Source organism: Coregonus clupeaformis, chromosome 20 (genome assembly GCF_020615455.1).
Source record: "Coregonus clupeaformis isolate EN_2021a chromosome 20, ASM2061545v1, whole genome shotgun sequence".
Taxonomy (NCBI): Eukaryota; Metazoa; Chordata; class Actinopteri; order Salmoniformes; family Salmonidae; genus Coregonus; species Coregonus clupeaformis.
The window spans coordinates 8,209,445-8,233,554 of NC_059211.1; the positions used below are offsets into that span (position 1 = coordinate 8,209,445).

Sequence of the window (24,110 nt, forward strand, 5' to 3'; positions counted from 1 at the left end):
GCGTGCCAGTGGATGAGCTTCACTGAGACGGTTTCTGACAGTTTGTGCAGAAATTCTTCAGTTGTGCATACCCACAGTTTCATCAGCTGTCCGGGTGCCTGGTCTCAGACGATCCTGCAGGTGAAGAAGCCGGATGTGGAGGTCCTGGGCTGGCGTGGGTACACGTGGTCTGCGGTTGTGAGGCCGGTTGGATGTACTGCCAAATTCTCTTAAACAACGTTGGAGGAGGCTTATGAACATTCAATTCTCTGGCAACATATCTGGTGGACATTCCTGAAGTCAACATGCCAATTGCACACTCCCTCAAAACTTGAGATGTCTGTGGCGTTGTGTTGTGTGACACAACTGCACATTTTAGTGGCCTTTTATTGTCCCCAGCACAAGGTGCACCTGTGTAATGATCATGCTGTTTAATCAGCTTCTTGATATGCCACATCTGTCAGGTAGATGGATGATCTTGGCAAAGGAGAAAGGCTCACTAACAGGGTTGTGCTTTTTGTTTTTGTTGAAATAAGCTTTTTGTGCGTATGGAACATTTCTGGGATCTTTTATTTCAGCTCAGGTTGCGTTTTATATTTTTGTTCAGTATAAATTAAAGGTTTTTGGGAAAGCCTTTCCATCTACCAGAAGACGATTGTCAATACATTAGCATTATCGCTAATGGCTACACAAAGTGGTAGACAAACACGTGCGCACACACAGACAGGCATTCGGTGTAGGCCGTCATTGTAAATAATAATTTGTTCTTAACTGACTTGCCTAGTTAAATAAAGGTTAAATAAAAATAAAATAAATACATTCCTGTGCCATTACCTCTTCAGACAGTTGAAGGAAAATACGAATCACTGATCCATTTTGTTCATGTTTTATGATAATCTTGGGCAAAATAATGAATGTTCTAATAAGTTCGATACATTTTAGTTGACTTCCGACTAAGTTCAATACATTTTTAAAAATAGTTGAATTCTGGATTCCATGTCTGGATTCTCTGCAGCGCAGATTTTATAGGGCCCTAGGGATTATCCAATGCAAAATAGGCCACCTCTCTGTCTCTCCTCCTACCTGCACTTTGCATCCCAAATGGCACCATATTCCCTATTTAGTGCACTATTTTTGACCAGAGCCCTAACTGGTATTTTGAGTAGGTGGGGTGGAATCTATGGCTTCAGCTGGAATGTGCAGTCTACCATAATTATTATCATATTTGATATCAGTCTATGTTACACTGTGGAAGTAGTCACTGATGGCAGCCCATATCAAGCTATAACTGCCCAGCATAATTGTAAAGCAAACAACAAAGGAATGGATTATTGTCTTAAGTATACAGGGCTTCTTGTCTTAAGTATACAGGGTGGGTGAAGTGACAACTCAATCATAGCTCTTTGGACTCAGCCAGCTCCTGATGAACACAAACTCATTTCGAAAGCTCTGACTGTGAGGATGCATGCATCTGTAAATAGGCTTGTACATGTTAGTGTTATATTTAGAGTTCGGTGGTGTAGATGCATGGAAGAGTTGTTTGGCTCCATTTCTTTTGCCGGTAGCAAGAAAATATTTATTTAACATAAATCCATTCTATGACTATTTAGTGTCATTGCTGTCTATCTGTGTAGCTGGGGCTCCTCTTCAAAACATCCTCTCACTGCTGGACAAGTCGACAGTGACATGCTTGCATCTTGTTATGCTCACTCCGTGGCCAGATGTTGTGGCATAGCGGTGCTGTGTGGGACGTGACAGCCATAGAAACAGCCAGAGGGGGTTTGGATGGGCCATCCCGCCTGGTCCACCCTGGGTGTCACTGTAATCCCAAGCCCCCCCCGCACCACTATCTTCATTTGATTACGCTGGGTGCACCGTTCGACCCCAATGGCATCACATCGAACTGAAACGACTCCGGGGGAATAAGCCCATATTCCCCAATCGCGTTTTCAGACTGTCACTGATTCCTATCGGTATCTCATTGTCCCGATGAGGAACCATAGCTAGGATGTGTGGAGAGAACAAGATAAGCTTTCACTGCAGTATGTGTTCGCAGTACTGTGGAAAAACCCAGGCCGGGACTGCAATTCTGCACTCAGTAACCCATGTTCTTTTCACTATTTTCATGCCATAGGCTTTGTACATAATTACATAAATAGTTTAGGCCTTAATGATTCTTATAGTAAGCTGCATTTTAGAATGTCTATGTTCCGCCACCTTTTTATCCGCCGTCTTGTTATCTCAGGACTCAGTATGCCATCTGGGATAACACCTTGACCAGACTGCAGGCCAGGTTTGTCTGGCCAGCAGCAGCCAAGAAGGGGGAGGGGCTGAACTCGAGGTTGCTTGAGCATTCAGTCAGCACTTTGACTGTGCTGCAGCCCGCATAACAGCCGGAGATCATGCCCTTGATATTAAGGAGAGGCTTGCTGGGTACCATAGTCTAATATGGAACTCTAGCATAGATTGAAAGTGATTCCTCAAATTACTCCTATGCTTGGTCCTCTTTATCTTGTGAACTTGTGACCTTATACCAGGGGTATTCAACTCTTACCCTACGAGGTCCGGAGCCTGCTGGTTTTCTGTTCTACCTGATAATTAATTGCTCCCACCTTGTGTCCCAGGGGGATTTTCTTTTACTGGGGCGTGTCGTAAGGAGAAGGAGAGATCACCTTCACCAGACAAGATCTGCCTTTACTCTCTTGCAAATAGATTGGTAACACACTGCAACGAGCTAAGCTTGTACTGTGTCGATCTTCCATTCTACTATCTGTTCAAATTTAGATATGGTGAGGCCAAAGAACTAACATCACAAGCAAATACATTTGTGAGGGATTTATCAGTGTTCAGTCACAAGGGTCTCCAATTATTTTCAACAACATGTCCCCAATATGCAACAAAGACTGCTGGAAAGCATTGTGCAAATTCTGTGCTATTGCTTTGCTGTTCTGAGCTACTGCTGTTCCCATAAGGGCTCAATGTTGTCAGTCTAATGGAGATTCTCAGATTCTCACTGTTCTTAATGGAACCTTGAGAAGCTGTCATTCCAGTTTCCTTTTCGTCTCCGGTGGCATTCTGCTGTTGCTGCTCCAAGTGTATTGTTCCCGGGAAGGCCAAGCTGTGTAATGTTTAGTCGAGCAAAATGCCAGATATAGGCCCGTGGCGTTACCCAATGTGGCATCTCTCAATCTGGCCGTATGTGTTTGCAGGGTTTTTTCTGGATCAAAAAGGGGCTTAGGTGGTGGGCGTGGCAATGGGTACGGTCGGCCCAGCTGAATTTTAGAGGATGTTTTAGATGCCCCCATCTTGGCAGTGTAGTGAAATATGTGAATTTAAGGCAATCTTCTGCAATTCTGCAACTTTCTCCATGGAGCAGAGATAAATTTTTGCAGTTTTAAAGCTAATTTCCCGCAATTCAATGAATTTTTTGCCATATCTAATGCTGTGTTCTTTTGCTCAATCAAAATAACAAAATATATACTGCTTAATTCATTGTTTTTGGAGTTTTCAGTTCTTCGTGACGGTCTAGCTTTTATTTTGGCGATTGTTAGTTGGCAAAGATTATATTATGAAAACATACAGTACCAGTCAATAGTTTGGACACACCTTCTCATTCAAGGGTTTTTGAAGTAGCCACCCTTTGCCTTGATGAAAGCTTTGCACACTGTTGGCATTCTCTCAACCAGCTTCATGAGGTAGTCACCTGGAAGGCATTTCAATTAACAGGTGTGCCTTGTTAATTTGTGGAATTTCTTTCCTCCTTAATGTGTTTGAGCGAATCAGTTGTGTCGTGACTAGGTCGGGGTGGTATACAGAAGATAGCCCTATTTGGTAAAATACCAAGTCCATATTATGGCAAGAACAGCTCAAATAAGCAAAGAGAAATTACAGTCCATTATTACTTTAAGACATGATGGTCAGTCAATCCAGAAAATTTCAAGAACTTTGAAAGTTTCTTCAAGTGCAGTCGCAAAAACCATCAAGCGCTATGATGAAACTCATTAGAGTTACCAGCCTCAGAAATTGCAGCCCAAATAAATGCTTCACAGAGTTCAAGTCACAGACACATCTCAACATCAACTGTTCAGAGGAGACTGCGGGAATCAGGCCTTCATGGTCGAATTGCTGCAAAGAAACCACTACTAAAGGACACCAATAATAAGAAGAGACTTGCTTGGGCCAAGAAACACGAGCAATGAACATTGGAAATCTGTCCTTTGGTCTGATGAGTCCAAATGTGAGATTTTTGGTTCCAACTACCGTGTCTTTGTGAGACGCAGAGTAGGTGAACGGATGATCTCCGCCTGTGTGATTCCCACCGTGAAGCATAGAGGAGGAGGTGTGATGGTGTGGGGGTTCTTTGCTGGTGACACTGTCAGTGATTTATTTAGAATTCAAGGCACACTTAACCAGCATGGCTACCACCGCATTCTGCAGTGATACGCCATCGCATCTGGTTAGCCCTTAGTGAGACTAATATCTGTTTTTCAACAGGACAATGTCCCAACACACCTCCAGGCTGTGTAAGGGCTATTTTACCAAGAAGGAGAGTGATGGAGTTCTGCATCAGATGACCTGGCCTCCACAATCACCCAAACTCAACCCAATTGAGATGGTTTGGGATGAGTTGGACCGCAGAGTGAAGGAAAAGCAGCCAACAAGTGCTCAGCATATGTGGGAACTCCTTCAAGGCTGTTGGAAAAGCATTCCAGGTGAAGCTGGTTGAGAGAATGCCAAGAGTGTGTAAAGCTGTCATCAAGGCAAAGGGGTGGCTATTTGAAGAATCAAAAATATATAAAATATATTTTGATTTGTTTAACACTTTTTTGGTTACTACATGATTCCATATGTGTTATTTCATAGTTTTGATGTCTTCACTATTATTCTACAATGTAGAAAATAGTAAAAATAAAGAAAAACCCTTGAATGAGTAGGTGTTCTAGAACTTTTGACTAGTACTGTGTGTATATATATATTTGGACTTAAGTGGCCCAAAAAACGCTTAGGTGTCCCACCCAAGGATTTCAATGGCAGAAAAGTGTGTGTGTGCGTGCGTCTGTCCAACGCATTGCCCCACCATCACGTGGAATGCTCATTTCAGTCTGACTCACCTTCCAGTGCAAAGCAATGTATCGACTGTTCATTTTCCCTTGTAGCTTATTTGCCATTGACTGTTTTATCTATTGACTTGTAGCAGCCCCTTCTACCAGTAGAGTAACTGAAATGTGTTGTTTTCCTCCTCACAGGGCCACGATAGAGGAGGTGGAAGGGGATGTCGGGGAACTGGAGTCCAAGCTTGACAAGGTGAGTAGGGTCCAGATTTGGGTTTGGAGTAGGCTTGGGCCAGTGGAAAAATTTGTAGCAGTGGGGGGAAAAGGTCGCTCCTATAATTCATATGTAGAAGGACTGAGGAGCTCAGTTCCTGTGACTTTTTAAAAGGACATTCTACTCCAAAATGAATTAAAATAAGTATGCTGACACCATCTAAAATAGAATTTCCACCTCCAGAAATTAGCCCAATAACACATTTCTAAAATTATTTGTTAAAATGATTTTAACACATTGGGCCATGTACAGTATATAGCCTATGCATGGTCCATATTATCAGGAATGCTATTAGCAATAAACATTATCACCTTTAGCCCAACTGATGCAGCAAAGTGCAAATAAATACGCTGAAGCGTGGGGTTGCCTATCTGCATTTACCCTATTGGGCTAATCATTAGCCAGATCTCAAATGTGATCTTTTAACTAGTTATTATCATATTTATGAATTTTAAGTCCCAAAAAAACATGCATAAACACTGAATATAATATAGGCCTACCTGTTAGGGTAACTTGGGGTAACTCGCTACGCAGGGTAATAAGCCCCCCTGCCTGTACAAAAATAATAATAATGTACTTCTCACAGAAACCACTTCGTCAAAGTTCACGCATATTTAAGAGTTGAGAAATAAATAAAGTAGGAATGGAAAGCTGGGATTTCCCTCATTTTAACAAAACCCATTAAAACTGCTGTTTCGTGATTGCAAGAATTGTTGTGCATTGACTGCTTGTCAGAATGCATGTTTCCCTCCCTATGGCACTTATAACATGAATGCACCACAAGAGGAATATTTATCTAGCATAGAACACAACAAGCCGACTAGGTAAATATATAAACTATTCTACTATGGGGTTGTTAGATTTTTCTATTAATTACTCGTTTTGTTTGCAGAAGAAAAGTACATGTGGAATGTTCTATCGTCTTCATAATGCGCCTCAGCAGAAATATTTGTTGATGTTCCATATATTTTTTGTTGCATGGCGGAAATGATTTTGCCGTGGAGCAGAACCACAGCAAAATGAGTGCAGCGGAGACACTGGCTTGGGCGGAATACCGTAAATACCGGGGTATTTGGAAATAGCCACAGGGTGGTTTTTCAAAACTATTTATTTGAAGTTTTCTTTATAAATTAGAATATTTGTAGCTGGCCTATTTAGTCAACTTGTGCAATATGTTAGGAGATAAAGCAGATTGCATACTGGATCACATTATTTTACATTATGAAGCTTACTGTAGTTCCACAGAACAGTTGAGCCAGTCACGTGTTTATTTTTAAATAGTCCAGCTGTGTATTTGGTTTAACTTGCTAGTTAGCTAAGTAAGTGGCTGAATCAATAAGGAAATCATTGTTTTGTGTTTTTAGCGCCCCCTTGTGTACTAATACAGTAATACCATAGATCCCGGGATGAGAGAAGGACGTTATGACGATATGAAAATCTGGATACCGCCTAACCCTAGTTTGGAGCAATGATGATGGAAATCCTATTGTTTGCATTATGAACCACTCCCTGTTTATAATAACCCTGTGTCCCGGTCCCCTATAACTGTCCTGAGATCAGTACGAGATGACACCGAGTGTCTCAAACTGTAAAGCTCTGTACATACAGTGGGGGAAAAAAAGTATTTAGTCAGCCACCAATTGTGCAAGTTCTCCCACTTAAAAAGATGAGAGAGGCCTGTAATTTTCATCATAGGTACACGTCAACTATGACAGACAAATTGAGAGAGAAAAATCCAGAAAATCACATTGTAGGATTTTTAATGAATTTATTTGCAAATTATGGTGGAAAATAAGTACTTGGTCACCTACAAACAAGCAAGATTTCTGGCTCTCACAGACCTGTAACTTCTTCTTTAAGAGGCTCCTCTGTCCTCCACTCGTTACCTGTATTAATGGCACCTGTTTGAACTTGTTATCAGTATAAAAGACACCTGTCCACAACCTCAAACAGTCACACTCCAAACTCCATTATGGCCAAGACCAAAGAGCTGTCAAAGGACACCAGAACCAAAATTGTAGACCTGCACCAGGCTGGGAAGACTGAATCTGCAATAGGTAAGCAGCTTGGTTTGAAGAAATCAACTGTGGGAGCAATTATTAGGAAATGGAAGACATACAAGACCACTGATAATCTCCCTCGATCTGGGGCTCCACGCAAGATCTCACCCCGTGGGGTCAAAATGATCACAAGAACGGTGAGCAAAAATCCCAGAACCACACGGGGGGACCTAGTGAATGACCTGCAGAGAGCTGGGACCAAAGTAACAAAGCCTACCATCAGTAACACACTACGCCGCCAGGGACTCAAATCCTGCAGTGCCAGACGTGTCCCCCTGCTTAAGCCAGTACATGTCCAGGCCCGTCTGAAGTTTTCTAGAGTGCATTTGGATGATCCAGAAGAGGATTGGGAGAATGTCATATGGTCAGATGAAACCAAAATATAACTTTTTGGTAAAAACTCAACTCGTCGTGTTTGGAGGACAAAGAATGCTGAGTTGCATCCAAAGAACACCATACCTACTGTGAAGCATGGGGGTGGAAACATCATGCTTTGGGGCTGTTTTTCTGCAAAGGGACCAGGACGACTGATCCGTGTAAAGGAAAGAATGAATGGGGCCATGTATCGTGAGATTTTGAGTGAAAACCTCCTTCCATCAGCAAGGGCATTGAAGATGAAATGTGGCTGGGTCTTTCAGCATAACAATGATCCCAAACACACCGCCCGGGCAACGGAGGAGTGGCTTTGTAAGAAGCATTTCAAGGTCCTGGAGTGGCCTAGCCAGTCTCCAGATCTCAACCCCATAGAAAATCTTTGGAGGGAGTTGAAAGTCCGTGTTGCCCAGCGACAGCCCCAAAACATCACTGCTCTAGAGGAGATCTGCATGGAGGAATGGGCCAAAATACCAGCAACAGTGTGTGAAAACCTTGTGAAGACTTACAGAAAACGTTTGACCTGTGTCATTGCCAACAAAGGGTATATAACAAAGTATTGAGAAACTTTTGTTATTGACCAAATACTTATTTTCCACCATAATTTGCAAATAAATTCATTAAAAATCCTACAATTTGATTTTCAGGAAAAAAAAATCTCATTTTGTCTGTCATAGTTGACGTGTACCTATGATGAAAATTACAGGCCTCTCTCATCTTTTTAAGTGGGAGAACTTGCACAATTGGTGTCTGACTAAATACTTTTTTTTCCCCACTGTAAGAGAAGTGTGATGAAATCCCACTAGTAGGTCTATAAAGACCCTGCAGCCAGTCACTGGAACATTTCAATGGTTCGTTGGTGGCATTGGTAGATTTTAGTTATTGTTTGCAAGTTCACTCACTGATCCTGGATCTCCTGTGATTGCCTCTGCATTGTTCTGAGTCTCCCACCCTTTGGTCATCATGTATCTGACTCACGCCATACCCTGGTGTTACTTCCCTGTTGTGGTGTAGTGGAAGGATCTGCTCCAGATGGGTTTGGTGTGACAGCAGGGTGGGGGGGTGGAGGGTGCCTTGAAGAGGATGCTAAAGTGTGGCCCCGTGTAGCTCAGTTGGTAGAGCATGGCGCTTGCAACGCCTGGGTTGTGGGTTCGTTTCCCATGGGGGGCCAGTATGAAAATGTATGCACTCACTAACTGTAAGTCGCTCAGGATAAGAGCTTCTGCTAAATGACTAAAATGTAAATGTAAAGTTCAGGCTTTTCTTAGTAACTAAGCCTTGCCGTTGAGATGGAGAAAGCCACCCACACTGCCAAGTTGAATATTAAAACAACACATGCTTTATTGGGCCAATATTAAGTCTCTCTTGAAGCACATTTCCCTTTTTAATGTGAAGTAAATAAACTTCAGACAATAACATCCCCTCATTCTGATTATTTACTATGGCGATATCGTCTAAATTAGGGATGGGCAACTGGCGGCCCCCCTTTTGTTGGCCCGTGGACCAATACAAAAAGTATGAAAAATCATAAAACATTTTGGGGGGCAACTCAGTCGGAGTCTCAACTTTACTGTTACACTGAATACACAAGGTGCAATTTCATATTTGGTTGTGCATCAGCAGTCACTTAATTAGCCCATATCAGCATTTTATTTATTTATTGGTAAGTTAGTCTAGCGGCAAGCTATCTAAACAATGTAATAAGCATGGTCGAATTACCGACCGGGTGGGGCCCATTTGATCATCAGTTATCGTATTTAAAACGGCAAACATTTGCCTCCACCCTATGACAAAATGTGTAATATTGCAGGAAATTAGCTGTAAAACTGCTAATTCTTCTCTCTGCCCCATGGCAAAATGTGTCGAATTGCAGGAAATTAACTTTCAAACTTTGCGGTCACTAGGGATTCCGCTAAAATGTTTTGGTCGCAAGGTGGTGGGGGGAATGGATGTGGGTACGCAGACCCACAAGCCACTGCAGCCCCTCATGAGTTTCCGTTTTTTTTTTGTGGCCCCCACCCCATCAAAGTTGCCCATCCCTGGTCTATATGAATGCAGCTGCCACTGTATTGAAGCTATTGGACGCAGGTTATCATAGCGTATTGCGCGTTATTACGGCGATAGGTTTAGTACACATCATTGCATTTTGTATCAGAAAGTAGGCTGGCAGTGCGCTCTTTTTGTCTATAAAGCCCTCTTGCATAAACTTCCGCCATACCATACCTCATTGTTAACAATCAGACGTATAAGTTACCAAACCCGTACTCAGGGATGGCTAACCCTGGAGATCCCTTCACTCTCCATTGATTATTATTTTTTATTATTTTTCTCATGTGGAATGATCTCAAAAACTCATTAAAGTTGGAGTCTAGGGCAATTCAGGCGGATGTTTCGAGGGCCTTTTTACTGAAGAATGTTTGTTTCACATGATTGTTTTGCTTTTCGTGTTTGTGTAATTGATGTGTATATAGATAGGCTATGTATAGGATAATTGTTGTCTATTGTCATGCAAGGCTCATCTGCAAAAGAGGCTGTGGTATCAGCATGACTCCCTGCTTAAATAAAGGTTAAATAAAAATAAACATTGAATGACCGGTCGTACAATGAAGGAAGTCAGTATTTTTTTTTTGTCCAAGATTGAATCCGCTGCAAGGCAAACATTGAAGTATCTAGGGCACATGTCAAACTCACATGCTGACCACACCGCTCGCGTTACTTGTACACATACATGTTATTAAATAATTTAATCCAAACTGCTTGCGCTGCGTAGCCAGGCGCTAAAATAGAACTTGGTTCTATTTGTGACGCTTGATGCGCTGCAAGTCCCGCCTCTCCCATCTCCTCATTGGTTTTTAGGAGCATATACCCACGTGGGTGATTGAAAGATGAACTGAGGTCCACTCTCCAGTCCAGTTGGTGGTGGTAATGCACCTAAAAGTTGGTTGCCAACTGCCATATAAAGTCCAAAGAAGAAGAAAAAGCCTGAAGGAGGAGAGATTACTAGAAACTAACTCGGTTTACCCTTTTATCTGTGGATTAATTGTCGGAGTAGAGGACCTTGTGCATTTCAGGTAAAATAACAACCCAATGTTTATATCCCAGGACAAATTAGCTAGCAACAGCAAGCTAGCTGTCACGATCGTCGAACAGAGAGGACCAAGGCGCAGCGTGGAATGCGAACATACTCTTATTTTTAATGATCACGCGAAAAAAATAAAAAAACGATACGTGACGTCCTTGGCAAAAGACACTAACCAAACACGGAACAAGATCCCACAAACACTGTGGCAAAACAGGCTACCTAAGTATGGTACCCAATCAGAGACAACAAGCAACAGCTGATTCACGTTGCCTCTGATTGAGAACCACACCGGCCAACATAGAAACAAATGAACTAGATAAACAACCTAGCACACAAAACACATAGAAACAACCCACCCTGGCTCAACATAACAGAGTCCCAGAGCCAGGGCGTGACAGTACCCCCCCCCAAAGGCGCGGACTGTGACCGCGCCAAACATAAACCGAACAGGGGAGGGCCGGGTGGGCATTCCTCCTCGGAGGCGGTTCCGGCTCCGGGCTTGACCCCCACCCTCCAACAAACCCCCCATAGCGCCCCTGGTCCGGTCTGGCCCTGCTGGCTGGATCTGGACTGGACATCGGTGGAGCGGATCGCTCAGGCTCCGATGTGGAGCAGCTAACCGGTACCTGACCAGGCACCGGTGACTCAAGCACGGGCTGTGCCGGACTGACGACGCGCACCACAGGCTTGGTGCGGGGAGCAGGAACAGGCCAGACCGGGCTGACGACGCGCACCATTGGCTTGGTGCGGGGAGCAGGGACGGGCCGAACCGGGCTGATGAAGCGCACCACTTGCTTGGTGCGGGGAGCAGGAACAGGCCGGACCGGGCTGACGACGCGCACCACTGGTTTGGTGCGGGGAGCAGGAACAGGCCGGACCGGGCTGACGACGCGCACCACAGGCTTGGTGTGGGGAGCAGGGACGGGCCGAACCGGGCTGACGAAGTGCACCACTGGCTTGGTGCGGGGAGCAGGAACGGACCAAAACGGGCTGACGACACGCACCACTGGCTTGGTGCGGGAAGCAGGAACGGGCCGGACCGGGCTGGCGACGCGCACCACTGGCTTGGTGCGAGGGGCAGGAACAGGCCGGACCGGGCTGGCGACGCGCACCACTGGCTTGGTGCGAGGGGCAGGAACAGGCCGGACCGGGCTGGCGACGCGCACCACAGGCTTGGTGCGAGGGGCAGGAACATGCCGGACCGGGCTGGCGACGTGGCACCACAGGCTCGGTGCGAGGGACAGGAACAAGCCCGGACCGTACTGGGGACACACACCACTGGCCCCACGCGGGGATCAGGAACGGGCCGGACCGGACTGGCAACACACCCCAGTACCTCTCGCCGTGCCTCTACATTCTCCTTCCCCCTGGTGACCAGTGACTCCCGTAACCTGGCGGCCTCCTTTGCCAACCCGCTGAACCACTCTATCCCGGCCTCCTGCTGCCCCGACGTCCACGGCGTGAGCCCCCCCCTAAACATTTTCTGGGCGTCTCTCCTCCCCGTGGGCCAGGCCTCCATGGCTCTCGCCAGACTCTCGCTCCTCTGCTCCCAAGTCCAGCCTCTCTCCTCCTCCCATGGCCTGACCCAGTCGAGGTTGATATCCTTTAGAGCCCTCTCTGGCGTTGGCTCCTGGACACGCTGCTTGGTCCAGATATGGTGGGATCTTCTGACACGATCGTCGAACAGAGAGGACCAAGGCGCAGCGTGGAATGCGAACATACTCTTATTTTTAATGATCACACGAAAAAAAAAAACGATACGTGACGTCCTTGGCAAAAGACACTAACCAAACACGGAACAAGATCCCACAAACACTGTGGCAAAACAGGCTACCTAAGTATGGTTCCCAATCAGAGACAACAAGCAACAGCTGATTCACGTTGCCTCTGATTGAGAACCACACCGGCCAACATAGAAACAAATGAACTAGATAAACAACCTAGCACACAAAACACATAGAAACAACCCACCCTGGCTCAACATAACAGAGTCCCAGAGCCAGGGCGTGACACTAGCTAGCTAAATTGCCATGAATGTTTAATGCTTTTAGACCTGTCCCCAAATTAATATAGTTGGTTCAGAGTTTGTTTTGATATTTCAACCTGCGTGTCCTGATTGCGTCTGGTGTGGATGGACAAAATCAACATGCACGCGATGGCACACGTGGATGCACGTGCGTGCCCGGTCTAGTCAGCATGTCATTCCATGGAGGGCCAAGTGTCAGCGGGTTTTCACTCCTCCCTTGTACTTGATTGATGAATTAAGGTCACTAAATAGTAAAGAACGCCCATCACCTGGTTGTCTAGGTCTTAATTGAAAGGAAAAACCAAAAACTTGCAGACACTAGGCCCTCCATGGAATGAGTTTGACACTTCCGATCTAGGGGTTAAACTGGTAAATTGAAGTTTCTGCTGATGACACACAAAGCACTGTTGATATTGAATAAATGTATTGTTGTATAACTTGCCCTATGCCTTTTGTTCAAGCACAGTTGAACCACCTTGCATTGAACCCATTAGCCATTGGGATTATTTTTAGGCTTTGTGAGCTCTTCGCGTCTACCTGGGTTGATGAATATACGACATCATTTCATTCCAGAAAGTGATTTCCTTCCCTCTGCCCTTGTTTCCTCTCCTGCACTGATCTGAAATAACTAGATACACATGCTTCTATTCTGTGTTGAGCGGTTAACAAAGTGATAATTTGAAACAGGTCCTCTTACAATATATGCTTAATTTAGAGTTTTTTTCTGCAACTTTAGTTGTGATACAAACCTTAGGCTATATGTTTCGATTTCGAATACATTCTAAGCCTGCATGATGTGACTGATTGATTTTGAAAAAAGTATAATGAAAGGCATGTTTTCTGCTCTGTTTCTTGCGCTGGCTAAACACACTTCATCAGTCTCTCATTCAAAATTTTACGAGCATATTCTCATCCATCAGACTATTTTCAATGTAATCTGGTCTTTATATATAGCCTACTAATATGTGTGGAATTATCTTTTATTTAGAATGTCCCACAAAAAAAATACGTCATCTGTAGCCTGCACTCAAATAGCAAATGGAGGAAGCGGTTACGTTTGTAATATGCCAGGTAGGCTACACCAGTTGTAAAGCGGATTGTGCTTAATTTTAAGAATTTAGCAATAAATATAGCAGCAGGAGAAAGCTGGGGTCCTTTTTAAAATAGCGGCCAGTCAACTCTGTTTTCACACGCAATTGCGCAATGACTGGGTTTATCAGAACACGTTTCACTAGTCTCTGTAGGCTATGTGCTCTCCAACCCTGTTCCAGGGGTCCTAGACCTATAGGCTACGCTTAAACTTATCAAAACATATAGGCCTATGGGCTAGGCTACATGAAGCATACGACTATGATTTGAAAAAGTGGAAAAAAATGCATGCACTGTTTGTTCCCTTAGACTGCACACGCTGGGCATCATTCACAAGTGATAATATTCTCACCCATCAGACTATTCTCAATTAAATCTTGTCATTACATACTCTAAACAATATATGTTTGAAATTAGTTTTGATTTAGAATGGGCCATTATTATGCACCTGTCAGAGCAGGGGCAGGGGGGAAAATGACATGTTATCTGTATGCACTTGAATAGCGAATGGAGGACGCTTTTCCCGTGGTTCATTTTCATGCCAGCTACTCTGGTTGTAAAGCGAAGCAATGTGCTTAATATTAGGAAAGTTGAGAAATAAATAGGCTATAGTAGGCATAGCCTATAGAAAGTTGATGGGATCTTCCTCTTTTTAATAGAGGCCATCAAAACTCTTGTTTTCTCACGCAGTTGCATAGCCTATAGAAATGTTGCGCATTATGGGCTAATAGGAACACTTATTTTATTCCATACATCAACCAGCTATGAGGAGCTGGCTCTTGCTGCGCAACAGGTGATCCTATATTCTGCTCAAACTCTGAATGCCAGGGTTCTCATGAAGTGTTTGATTTTCAATTTCATTTGCATTGATGTCAGAGTGATTAGAGGGACAATGGCGCACTGAGCACCAGGCCATTAGCAACTGGCCGTTAGCAAATTGGGTAGGCTACTAATGACCAATAGCGGCATCAGAGCGCAGTTTTGGAGAAGCCTAGTTACCGTGACTCAACGGTCACGTGGAATTTGACTGTGGTCATGACTCGTGACTGCAGGTGTGGCGGTAATATGGTCACCTTAACGGCCCTATTTGTGAGCAGCAGTCAACGATAGCAGTAAGGGAAGTGAGCAGCTTTCTTCGGGGGGTAAATGCTAACTAAGCAAAGGTATCACAAGTGTCCTTGAAAATTAGGCATATAACCTGTCCGATTTACCCTTAAACTACAGAATCTCTGCTAAAGGCTCTCGCTTTTGGTCATAGACCCTGTCATGTAGTGAGCCCGTTTCTCATAAGCACGGAAGCTATCAGACTGAGACTATAGCGGAACATTTAGCCTCTCCGCTTCCTTGCTTACTTTTGTGTGGGAGTGCATGGATAAAGTCCAGGGTTTGTTTGTGGGATTACATAACATTGAATTATGTCTGCCCTCAATGAGTCAGAAAAAATAAAGTGTTAAATGTAGAGGGTTGCTTGTTAGCCTAATTACCGGTAGCTAGTTTCTGGGGAAGTTCTGTTTGCCCAAGCAAACAGCTGTTTCATTTTCAAACCTCTTATTGTTTTAAATGTATGTATCAAACTGCTATCTATTGTCAGGAACAAACTTCCAGTGTTAGAACATGGAACAGTGTCCTAAAGAGGTGGCATGGAAAGCAAGCACTATTTAATCCATTACTCACTTCTGTCATCCCTCTCTTGCTCTCCTCTCTAGTTGGTGAAGCTATGCATCGGGATGATCGATGCCGGAAAGGCCTACAACACTGCCAATAAACAGTTTGTCAATGGAATCCACGAGCTCGCTGCAAGCTCCACGAAAGATGAAGTCATAGAGGTAAAAGAGCTACAGTAACCTAGCTTGAGCTTCGCAAGTCAAAACTGACCGTTTATACTGTTAGTAAACCAATGGTGTCCTCAACTATGTCCCTTTAGGCTTGTGGGGCTCCTCTGTTATTTTCTCACACACATTTTTGCATTGAGTGGCCTGCATTTCCGCTCCTTCTTTGTATATTTCTGAAGTTCAGCCACAGTGCATTTTTCTGAAAGTATGCCCTGTATGAGGAATCCTCCCTGAAGGCACCATTGTTGCTCAAATGGCTAAAGCGGCGTAGCAGCGCACTGCAGGGGTCTGTGGCGTAGCAGCGCACTGCAGGGGTCTGCGAAAAAATATATATACTTTTTTTTTTACAAATAATTGGATATACAGAATAAACACATTTGAAATGGCATACAGTAGAATAGAGGAGAATATCTTCTTTCTAATGATGTCAACTTTATTTCTCAACTCCTAACATTGAGCAGATTACACTCATTGGCACTCATTACACTTACTGGAGTCTCTGACACAGGCTTTGAAAAAGCAACCACGAGTACGGGTCACGGCAAGTGCTGCTGATAAGCTTTTTGACTTGGACATACATTTTTGCCAACAAATGGCTCACCTTTGTTTAACCAGCTAAACGGCTGCTTTTAGGGTAATGTTATGTGGGGAGGCCAAAAGAATGAAACTATCTACCAAATCTATTCATTTTAGAAATGTTGATTACTTCTCCTTGCCATGATCATTTACCTGATAAGACAAGACGTGAAAATTGTTAACGTATAACATGGGGGTCCCTGGGTCGCCGGTTTGCCTCGGCAGGGGTCCCTGGGCAAGAAAAGGTTGAAGACCCCTGCACTAGAGAATTTCCACATACACATACCTCAGTCACTGTCAGGAGGTTTTACTAGTCTGGAATTCAGTGTATATTATACCCTGTCACTCATAACGGTGTGTGTTTGTCTGTCATGTGTGTCTATGAGATGGTGTGACTAGTTCATACAATATGACTATTATCCATGGATGGATAGGTGTATAATCTATGGATAATATATTTACTCTGAGACCAATGTTTTTACATAGAACTGTTCTATCCCATGTGTCTGTACATACAAGGTCTGTATATCTTTATTTATATACTTTATCTCTGTTTTACACTTTTCTTTTTCCTCCCACAGTCCAGTCTCACAAAGTTTGCAGAGAGTCTGCAGGAAATGATCAACTATCACACGGTACGGTGACATTTGATGTGAAACAGAACTTGGTGTGCTGTACAGTGCCTTGAGAAAGTATTCACACCCCTTGACTTTTTCCAAATGTTGTTGTTTTACAGCCTGAATTTAAACGGATTACATTGAGATTGTGTCACTGATCTACACACAATACCCCATAATGTCAAAGTGCAATTATGTTTTTAGAAATGTTTACAAATGAATAAAACATTTAAGCTGAGATGTCTTGAGTCAATAAGTCTTCAACCCTTTTGTTATGGCAAGCCTAAATAAGTTCAGGAGTAAAAATGGGCTTAACAAGTCACATAATAAGTTGCATGGACTCAGCCTGTGTGCAATAATGGTGTTTAACATGATTTTTAAATTACCCTGTACCCCACACATACAATTATCTGTAAGGTCCCGCAGTTGAGCAGTGAATATCAAGCACAGATTCAACCACAAAAACCAGGGAGGTTTTCCATTGGTTCACAAAGAAGGGCACCTATTGGTAGATGGGTAAAAAAAAGCAGACATTGAATATCCCTTTGAGCATGGTGCAGTTATTACACTTTGGATGGTGTATCAATACAAAGATACAGGCGTCTTTCCTAACTCAGTTGCTGGAGAGGAAGGAAACCGCTCAGGGATTTCACCATGAGGCCAAGGGTGATTTTAATGTCCAGTTAAGCAGTGTTTTCCACAAGTACATAAAGTAGCCAGATGGGCCCTCCCCCAGTCATGGTCTCAACTTAATGTTGAGAGTTAGAATAGTAGAATACACAAGGTGCGATTTCAGAAATGTGGTTGTGCATCAGCAGTTTTGTTCTTATGTCCGTCACTAACAGTCACTCAATTAGCCCATGTCAGCTAAAATGTTTTATATTGGTAAGTTGGTCTAACCAGCTATCTAAACTTGTATTAATCATGGTCAAATTACTGACCGGTGGGCTCCCATTGATTTTGTTAGTCACTCTCACTCGGATATCATATTCAAAACTGCAAACATCTCGACACCTTATGGTAAAATGAGTAGAATTGCAGGAAATTAACTAAAACATAAAAACATTTCTCACTGCTGTCGAGGGGGGCCACTAAAATGTTTTGCTCACAAGGTCCCCCGGCCCCCCCAACAAAATGTCACTTAGGGCCCCCAAAAGTCTAGGGCAGGCTGACTGCATATGTGGGTATGCCGACCTGTGAGCCACTGCGGCCCCTCATGATGAGTTCAGATTTTTTTTTTACCCATACCCCCATCAAAGTTGCCCAACCCTGATTAAGTTGATTCCTTATTAAGGTCAATAAATGTTTGAATATTGTTGAATTCCGTTTTAATGCCTGGATTCCGTGAGGTACCTAATTATCATATTTGGACTAGAATGAGGCTCTCCACTACCTATTGTTCCTGCAGTAATTATTCACCATCTTCATCTAATGATTTTGTGATTTATCTGCAGATAATTGCCAAAAAGCCTAGGCCTACCAGTAGTGTATGCAAATTAGGGAACCAAATTAACGTCTCCCTCACCTGCGATTCGGTAGGCTACACTGACTGACAAGACGAGTCACTCACTGTCAGTCACTGTCTGGCAAGCCCCGACATCCTAGGAAAGGAAACCCTTTGGTTGACTTTCCCCAATGCGATACCATAGGCATACAGTGCCTTCAGAAAGTATTCATACCCCTTGACTTATTCCACATTTTGCTGTGTAACAGCCTGAATTCAAAATTGATTAAATATATATTTTTTCTCACCCATCTGCACACAATACCACATAATGACAAAGTGAAAACATATTTTTAAATGTAACACATTTATTGAAAATGAAATACAGCAATTTCTCATTTACATAAGGATTCACATCCCTGAGTCAATACTTTGTAGAAGCACCTTTGGCAACTCTGCTTTTTTAATTTTTACCCCAAAAGGTGCCCTTTGCATTGGAAAACCTCCCTGGTCGTTGTGGTTGAATCTGTGCTTGAAATTCACTGCTCGACCTTACAGATAATTGTATATGTGGGGTACAGAGATGTAATAGTCATTTAAAAATAATGTTAAACACTATTGTTGGACACAGAGTGAGTCAATGCGACTTATTATGTGACTTGTTAACCCATAAGAGTCTAAGCCGGGGGGGGGGGGCTGACAGATTTTTATGGAAGTTCCATTTTTATGGAAGTCAACGTGAACAGAGTGCCCCATGGTGGCGGTGGGGTTATGGTATTGGCAGGCATAAGTTACGGACACCGAACACAATTGCATTTTATCAATGGTAATTTGAATGCACAGAGATATGTGACAAGAGACAAGGCCCATTGTCGTGCCATTCATCCACCGCCATCACCTAATTTTTCAGCATGATAATGCATGGCCCCATGTCGCAAGGATCTGTACACAATTCCTGGAAGCTAAAAATGTCCCAGTTCTTCCATGGCTTGCATACTCACCAGACATGTCACCCACTGAGCATGTTTGGGATGTTCTGGATCGACGTATAAGACTGTGTGTACCAGTTCCCGCCAATATCTAGCAACTTTGCACATCCATTGAAGAGGAGTGGTCCACATTCCATAGGCCACAATCAACAGCCTGATCAACTCGATGCGAAGGAGATGTGTTGAGCTGCATGAGGAAAATGGTGGTCACACCAGATACTGACTGGTTTTCTGATCCACGCCCTTACCTTTTTTTAAAGGTATCTGACCAACAGATCAGTGGCGGTCAGTGCCGTTTAAGATGAGGGAGGAGGATACATTTTTCTATGAACATGGTCTTATTTCTATTACAGCATATTGGATGACTGTCATTCATATTCCATTCACCCAGCTCAATGTAACATCGATAGGTTTATGCTACTACATGATACTTTAATTTTCCCTATATCCATCATGAGGTTGCTACAACCTATGAGTGTAGGTGCACAGGTCGAGAGAAATTTGAGTAATCAAGGTGATGATCTAGCTGATCAAGGGTGTAATCATTAGTCCAACAACTGCAAACGAGAGTTTCTATTAGACAAATTCAGGTATGTTTATCCCTGTTTCTTTCCTTTTGCTTCCATTTAAGAAATGTTTTTCAACAGAATCAGCGGAATGAATACACCTTTGATCACACACAAACACAGTTCACTTTCATAGCAGCCACATACAAAGAGCATGATCCCTTTGATCGTTGGATAATTGCTTCTCACATCTACGCGCTCTTCTCCTCTCACCTTTTCCCTTCGCTTGTGGACTTAAGTACGCAATACATCAGCTGTCTGTGACAAGGCGAAAAAACCTTTCCAAGCCAAACTTTCATATCATAACCGCTAACTGATACACACAGCCTACATTGTTGTCACCATATTAGCTAACGTCTAGTCAACATAGCTACTAGAACTAACGCGTTAATAAACCCGCTACAATCATGTAGTACAGTGTACAGTTAGCAAGCAGTTTAGCAGGTACAACAGCGGTGGTAATAAATTAATAAAATTAAAAGCTTGGAAGAGTTCCAGTGTTGGAGAGCCATAGCCAGCTAGGTAACATGGCATCCCTCTCTGTTTTAGCCGGGTGTTTGAGTAAGCTAAACTAGCTAGCTGCATTCCCTAGCTAAGAAATTGAAAGTGAAATAAATACAAAATATAGCTAGCTCTTTTGCTTCTCCTTTATTTTTGAAGAAATTATTTTTTCCCAAACTGTTCAACTATTGTCTTTCTCTCTTTGAGTGAACTACTCATCACATTTTATGCACTGCAGTGCTAGCTAGCTGTAGCTTATGCTTTCAGTAATACATTCATTCTCTGATCCTTTGATTGGGTGGACAACATGTCAGTTCATGCTGCAAGAGCTCTGATAGGTTGGAGGACGTCCTCTGGAAGTAATTCTATGAAAGGGGTGAGAACCACAAGCCTGCTATGTTTTGATTGAAGTCAATGTACCCAGAGTATGACGGAAATTAGCTGTCCTCCGGCTACAACATGGTACTACCCTACATGGTGCTGTTGAGGCTACTGTAGACCTTCATTGCAAAACAGTGTGTTTGAATCAATTATTTGGTGACATACTATATTTAGTATAGTTTTATTTAAAAAAGGATAACCTTTTTAATGTTTTACTATTTTAATATTTCTACAATTCACTGAGGATGGTCCTCCCCTTCCTCCTCTGAGGCGCCTCAACTGCAACAGAATAATATCTGTATTCCCAGTCAAGTGAAATCCATAGATTAGGGCATAATGAATTTATTTCAATTGACTGATTTCCTTATATGAACTGTAAAACCTTTGAAATTGTTGCATGTTGTGTTTATATTTTTGTTCAGTATTAGCTTTTAAAACAATTAAATCTGTTTTCTTCATATTTTGGACCAGAATGAGGCTATCAATCCACTAGCCTACCTATTGTTATTGTTCCTGCAGTGAGGAGGATTCACTATCTTCATCGAATGTTTTCATTATTTATCTGCAGATAATCGACAAAATGCTTACCAGTATACAAATTAGGGAGCCAAATCAATGCCTCCCATTCCGATGCGATTCAGTAGGCTACTGACCAGTCACTCACTTTAACGTCACTGTCTGGCAAGTCCTGATGGACTTCATATTGAAAATACAAACAAGATCTTTAGTTTACTACGTTGTATGATTTATGAATGGCAAGGATATGAGATCGACTTTATTCAGTCAGTTCGACACCATTTGTAACTAGTCAAGCTTGCTGTTCATCAAATCACAGTAAGCATATGCGCCAGCACTTCGTGGTTGCATATGAAACACGCAAAATAAAATAAAGGAATGTGCCAGAAAACAATAGGCTAAGTGGATTTTGACTCATCGTTACCACATTATATGGGATGTGCAAATTGACTCACATAGACGATGAAGAAGCATAATGTCCTCTTCCTCTGTGTTACGAAATTTGACTGCAACCACAGCTTACAGAACACACAGGTACCGGGAGGCGGGTCAGACAGCAGACTGTCAAACTAGGGCTGGGCGATATGGCCGAAAAATCATATCTACATTTTATTTCTAACTTATGGGCGATTCGCGATATATATCTCAATTTGTTTTATGTTTTCTCTAAATAAGCGTTGTTGTACAATTAAAGGTCAAATACACTGCATTTCAAACATTGAGCAATAATCAAATTAATTCAGGGCTTGTGAAGTTATACCTAGGCTAAATATAAGCCTTCCACAACCACAAGACCCACTAATAACTTAATTATTTTATCAAAATAGTTTAACCTGCTTTTTCTTTTGCAATCACTGATCTGGCTTTGAAGTCTGTCTATGAAAATGTCATTTTTTGTTAACATTTTTACTAGAACCATGCATAATGCACATTCACTAATAATGACTAACTTCTTGTAGCAGGCATTAGGCTATAGAAAATTAACACCGGTCTCATCAACAATCTCTCAAGCCCATGTGCTAGTGATTAGCCAGCTAATCTTTATATTTCAAGTGAAGCCAACTTGGATCTATTTGCTAGCTATCAAGGTTGAACAGTTGAATTGTTATGAACACACCTTTCTGTCTGTCTCCAACTCTTTGAAAAGCATGTTAGCCTGTCCACTTTGTTCAGATGTTGAAATCAAGTGGCCTACCTTATTTCTCAGAATATAATTGTGTTTTATGCTTATATAAATCAAATCAAATTGTATTTGCCACATGCGCCGAATACAACAGGTGTAGACATTACCGTGAAATGCTTACTTACAGCCCTTGTTGGTTAAGGGCTGTAAGTAAGCATTTCACGGTAATGTCTACACCTGTTGTATTTGGCAAATAAAATTTGATTTGATTTATTGCACATTTATAAAACACAGACTAGACAGCTAGTATAACAGTCTTTGGCTAAAATGCTGCTAGTGGTACGTGGTACCCCAATGCCGTGTGCGACAAACTGAGCATTCATTTTCCAGAATCAATGTTCATTGACACTCTCGCTTTAGTAGTGTCTACTCTGCGCGCAACTGGAGTAGTTGAAACATATAAACAGGGTATCCTCCTCTATTACAGTGTGTCGATGTGTTTTGGTGACCATATGACTGATTCTGTTGGACCCAACCTCAAATAGCGAGTTGAAACCGCTTGTCAGAGAGGAAGATGTCATCTCTTAACTTTGTTGGCGTGAGAGGCAGGGAGAGGGGCTTGGTGTGTGTGTAAACCATAGGAGATTTTTGGTTCCAACCGCCGTGTCTTTGTGAGACGCGGTGTGGGTGAATGGATGATCTCCGCATGTGTATTTCCCACCGTAAAGCATGGAGGAGGAGGTGTTATGGTGTGGGTGTGCTTTGCTGGTGACACTCTGTGATTTATTTAGAATACAAGGCACACTTAACCAGCATGGCTACCGCAGCATTCTGCAGCGATACGCCATCCCATCTGGTTTGGGCTTAGTGGGACTATCATTTGTTTTTCAACAGGACAATGACCCAACACACCTCCAGGCTGTGTAAGGGCTATTTTACCAAGAAGGAGAGTGATGGAGTGCTGCATCAGATGACCTGGCCTCCACAATCCCCGACCTCAACCAAATTCAGATGGTTTGGGATGAGTCGGACCGCAGAGTGAAGGAAAAGCAGCCAACAAGTGCTCAGCATATGTGGGAACTCCTTCAAGACTGTTGGAAAAGCATTCCAGGTGAAGCTGGTTGAGAGAATGCCAAGAGTGTGCAAAGCTGTCATCAAGGCAAAGGGTGGCTATTTGAAGAATCTCATATAAAATGTATTTTGATTTTGTTTAACACTTTTGACCGGTAGTGTATATACATCTTGCCTCTCCCGAAACAGCAGGAAGCCGATTGTACAGTCAATTTTCCTGCCAGTTCTTGACTATGGTGACACCATTTACCAGAATGCAGCAGTCACTACTCTTAAACCTTTGGATGCCGTCTACCATAGCGCCCTTCACTTTATCACAGGTGACAGTTTCAATACTCATCACTGCATCCTGTGTCAAAAGGTTGGCTGGTCCTCATTAAAGTCGCGTAGATCACTTCACTATTCCCTTTTTGTTTACTAAGCTCTACTACACAAGTTTCCGACTTAGCTAACTTCGTTGTTGAAGTATGAAAACATGAGTTACCAAACCCGTTCACAGGGTTAACTCTTGAGGTTCCTCGGGTCTCCACCGAATTAGGTAAATCCGCTTTTAGTTTTAAT

General features: G+C 42.9%; 1 protein-coding gene across 9 annotated transcripts in view; it reads left to right on the plus strand.

Moving 5' to 3' along the window:
* LOC121533770 (arf-GAP with coiled-coil, ANK repeat and PH domain-containing protein 2) overlaps nt 1-24,110 on the plus strand; it is a 120,425-nt gene that overhangs the window by 39,984 nt on the left and 56,331 nt on the right. For all 9 annotated transcript variants that reach the window (XM_041839995.2, XM_041840004.2, XM_041839994.2 and 6 more), the window contains exons 2-4: nt 5,226-5,283; nt 15,640-15,759; nt 16,923-16,976. In XM_041839995.2, coding sequence (XP_041695929.1) covers nt 5,226-5,283; nt 15,640-15,759; nt 16,923-16,976 — 232 coding nt within the window. The remainder of the gene's footprint in view (nt 1-5,225; nt 5,284-15,639; nt 15,760-16,922; nt 16,977-24,110) is intronic.